At 46.6% G+C, this 3828-nt stretch overlaps 1 protein-coding gene across 1 annotated transcript; it reads left to right on the forward strand.

The window, feature by feature from the left end:
* Positions 1-242: 242 nt before the first annotated feature.
* On the forward strand, positions 243-1778 carry GJA3 (gap junction protein alpha 3). Its single transcript, XM_035115175.1, has one exon. The coding sequence runs from the start codon at positions 243-245 to the stop codon at positions 1776-1778; it is 1536 nt and encodes a 511-aa protein (XP_034971066.1).
* Positions 1779-3828: the final 2050 nt, after the last annotated feature.

Here is a 3828-nt window from a genome sequence, read left to right on the forward strand (position 1 = left end):
CTGCGCTATGGACCCTTTGTAATGGAAAGCTACAAATCATGAATTTATTGTTTTTCAACCTAATATCCTAGATTATATGTTCCCACTCTTACTGACGATAATAATGTATTATTGTGAAAACATTGCCTTGCACAGAAATGCTTAAGGGTGGTTTGCTTACCAGTTTCTCAGGGATTTTATTTTTTTATTTTTGGTAATAATGCTGCTATAATGTTCTTGTTGTAGGTTAGAGAGCTGAAACAATGGGTGACTGGAACTTTCTGGGGAGACTATTAGAGAATGCGCAAGAGCACTCCACAGTTATTGGCAAAGTTTGGCTGACGGTACTGTTTATCTTCAGGATCTTGGTGCTGGGGGCGGCTGCTGAGGAGGTCTGGGGAGATGAACAATCAGATTTTACATGCAACACCCAGCAACCCGGTTGTGAGAATGTCTGCTATGACGAAGCCTTCCCCATCTCCCATATCCGCTTCTGGGTGCTGCAGATCATCTTTGTCTCCACTCCGACCCTCATATACCTGGGTCATGTGCTCCACATTGTGCGCATGGAGGAAAAGAAAAAAGAGAAGGAAGAAGAGATTCGGAACACCGGAAACGGCAGGGAAGCAAGCCGTCTCCTGCAAGGATCAAAAGCAGAAATTGGCAGCGGCGAGAACAGCAGCAGCAGCAACGACAAGCAGCCACCACTGCAGAAAGAGGAGAAATTACCTGTCCGCGATGAGCATGGCCGGATTCGCATTGCAGGTGCTCTATTGCGCACCTACATTTTCAATATTATCTTCAAAACTCTCTTTGAAATAGCCTTTATCTTGGGCCAGTACTTCCTTTACGGCTTTGAGTTGAAGCCACTCTACCGTTGCGGCCGCTGGCCCTGCCCGAACATTGTAGATTGTTTCATTTCGCGACCCACTGAGAAGACCATCTTCATCATCTTCATGCTGGCGGTGGCCTGCCTTTCTCTGCTACTCAACATGTTTGAGATGTACCACTTGGGATGGAAAAAATTCAAGCAGGGTATGACCAGTAGACACAGCCATGCAGCACCCACCTTCACCCCCATCATGCCAGCCTCAGAAGTGGAGGACTCCAAACCTGCCTCCCACTCAGCCTTGCCACTACCTGCAGCACCGCCAACTGCGACCTCCATCACCATGCCTGAAACTCGTACCATCACCCCACTGGTTTTTCAACAAGCTGGGTTGCCACACTATGCGGACGTTACCTCCAGGCCACAGCCAGCCTCTGTTGCAACCTCTCTGGCTGGCTACCCTGGGGGTCCTTTGGCCAGCGAGGACAGGCACAAAGCCATCAGGCACACGGCAGCCTCCACCCCAATAGCAACCATGTCGTCTATCCCTTCACCTTCGCCCGTCAACAACTCCTACTTCAGTAGCCAAGCACTGGCTGATGAGCACAACTGGGCCAATTTGGCCATGGAGCAGCAGAGGAGACTCGCAGGCTCCAGCTCAGCTGCCTCCTCCACCCCCAGCAGCCTCCGACAATCTCGCCCGGAGCAAGGGGAGCCCGGAGAGCACCCCCCTCCTCCACCTTCTCTGTCGCCTGTGGCTGCCGCCAACAGCAGCAGCCTGAGTACCAGCCTGAGTGGGGGAAGCGGCAGCAAGTGGGATGGAGAAGGTGAAGAGGAAGGGTCCTCAATGTCAGCTGCCTGCACCTTGGTGGAGATGCACGACCCACCGCTGCTCATAGACACACGTCGCTTGAGCAGGGCTAGTAAATCGAGCAGCAGCAGAGCCAGGTCTGATGACTTGGCCGTGTAACTGGACCACTCCCTGTGCCGGGAGGAGTAAGAAGATGAAGGTAGCAAAGTGTAAAGGGGAACTATTCTGGGGGCAGGGAGGCTTAATCCCAGGACAAGGGGATATAGGGGAGGCCAAGATCCCAAACTTTGAAGCTTGCAGTTCTTGCACTCTGTGGGTTGTAGTGGTGGTGAGGGTGGGGGCGGGACAAAACCCCAACGTTTTCTAATAGGTCGGGGTTGGCAAAAGCGCAGCCCACCGGCCGAGGGACCAATAGCAGCCAGATCATGATGTGAGAGGAAAAGAGGCCTTCGTAGATTATAGGTGCTAGCAGCAAATGAGAACATGCTGTTGTAATCACATATCCCAACAAGCAATGCTTAGTCCTTGTCGTCACCTGTCATCTCATTCTGCCCCTCATCGCAGTTACAGTTCCTTCCACAGGCTCACATTTAGTTCTGGTAGGCAGAGGGGATTCTTCTTCCTGTTCACCTCACTTCCATAAACCTGAAGCTAACCAAGGCCAGTCCAAGCCATTTTGCTGCCTGAGGCAAAGGACAAGATGGTGCCCATCTCCCACTCCACATACAGAAGTTGACTAGACTAGCAGTTGAATCTTACTAAAATGGTGCCAATGGGAGAGCATCCTCCCCAACATCTTAGGGGAGCAAACTAGTTTAAGGGATGCAGGAAAGGCACATCTCTGACCTCCAATAGAAGGCCCTGCTGCTTCTCAGCATCAGCCACCAGAGGCTGTTGCCTCACTCTGCCTAATGATAGGGTCAGTTCTGAAGGTAACTGCAGATCATCTTTCCCCTTCACAATGAAAACAAAAGCAGGTTTAGGTGTCTTCAGTTAATTTAAGGCAGCTTTCTGCTCTTCACAAATTGTCAGTTTCTAATGGGTCTGGAGTGACCCCCTGCTGTAGACTGAAGTGTTCATTTTTCATTTAATTCTGTGAGGAAGTGTCAAGCTTGAAATTCTACACAAGTGTTTCCAAACCATGGAGACACATTTTAAATCTATGTATTTTTAAAACCTTTGGTTACCTTTCTTGAAATTGCTTCTGAAACTCTAAATGCAATAACAAGAACATAAAGCACACACATCTTAAGGTATGGCACACTTTGGCTTTTAACCCAGAAAAGCAAAGAAACCGTTCCAGTATTTTATGCTTATTGTGAACAAAGCTATAGGATGAACTAGGACTGTGCATTTTAGGTGGCTAAATATTTTTGAGCTAGTTGGGGAAAATACTGAGGGCACAACTGATCTAAAAGGAGGCATAAACACTTGATTTCAGTGGAGTGAGTAAAATAAGCAGCAGATTACAATCTCAACCTAAAAAGATATTTTTTGGGGGAGGTCTGCTGTTGTAAAATGTATTTGACAAAAGTAATAAACAGTGAAATTGAAAGACTAAAACTACAGTGCACACCTGAAGATTTTTAAAATAACCCATGTATTTCAAATTAATGAACTTAGCCCTTTAGTTTTATCTTTATTTTCTCTCTGTATTGACTCTGGTCATTTTCACAAATGGGAATTGGCTTCTGTTTGATTTCCAGCATTTAAAAAAAAAATCTCCAAAATGAAAAATTAGGCCCTGTACCACAGAAAGTTGTTTGTGCTTAAGTACCTTTGAAATCCATTGGTCTTGTTATTTGCAATCTCAACAGGACCTAAGTGCAACTGACTTTTTCAGGATCAAAGCCCAATGTACAGTGTAAAACAGTTTTATCTAGTATTTCTTAAGTACGTGTTTGCTTTTCTCATATATGTAAATCACATCCAACCACTTTATTGTCTAGAAATGTTGGTGCCTATTTGACTAAGCGGCAACTTGTCTTCCACTATCTGAATCTATTCATTCCAGTCTAAAGATGTCATTTTTTTGAAGACGTAAAGTGAAGTGCACTGTGCTATCAATTAACAGCGCAACGTGGCACATGCCTACTCAGAAGTAAGCCTCACTGAGTTCAATGAGGCTTATTTCCAAATAAGCCAATATACATGGGGTTCCCAAACTAAGGCCTGGGGGTTGGATGCGGCCCAATCGCCTTCTCAATCT

The sequence above is a fragment of the Zootoca vivipara genome, chromosome 4, assembly GCF_963506605.1.
Source record: "Zootoca vivipara chromosome 4, rZooViv1.1, whole genome shotgun sequence".
NCBI classification, from domain to species: domain Eukaryota; kingdom Metazoa; phylum Chordata; class Lepidosauria; order Squamata; family Lacertidae; genus Zootoca; species Zootoca vivipara.

Excerpts from the sequence above, each read along its gene's own strand:
- GJA3 (XM_035115175.1), top strand. The coding sequence starts at position 243 with ATGGGTGACTGGAACTTTCTGGGGAGACTATTAGAGAATGCGCAAGAG.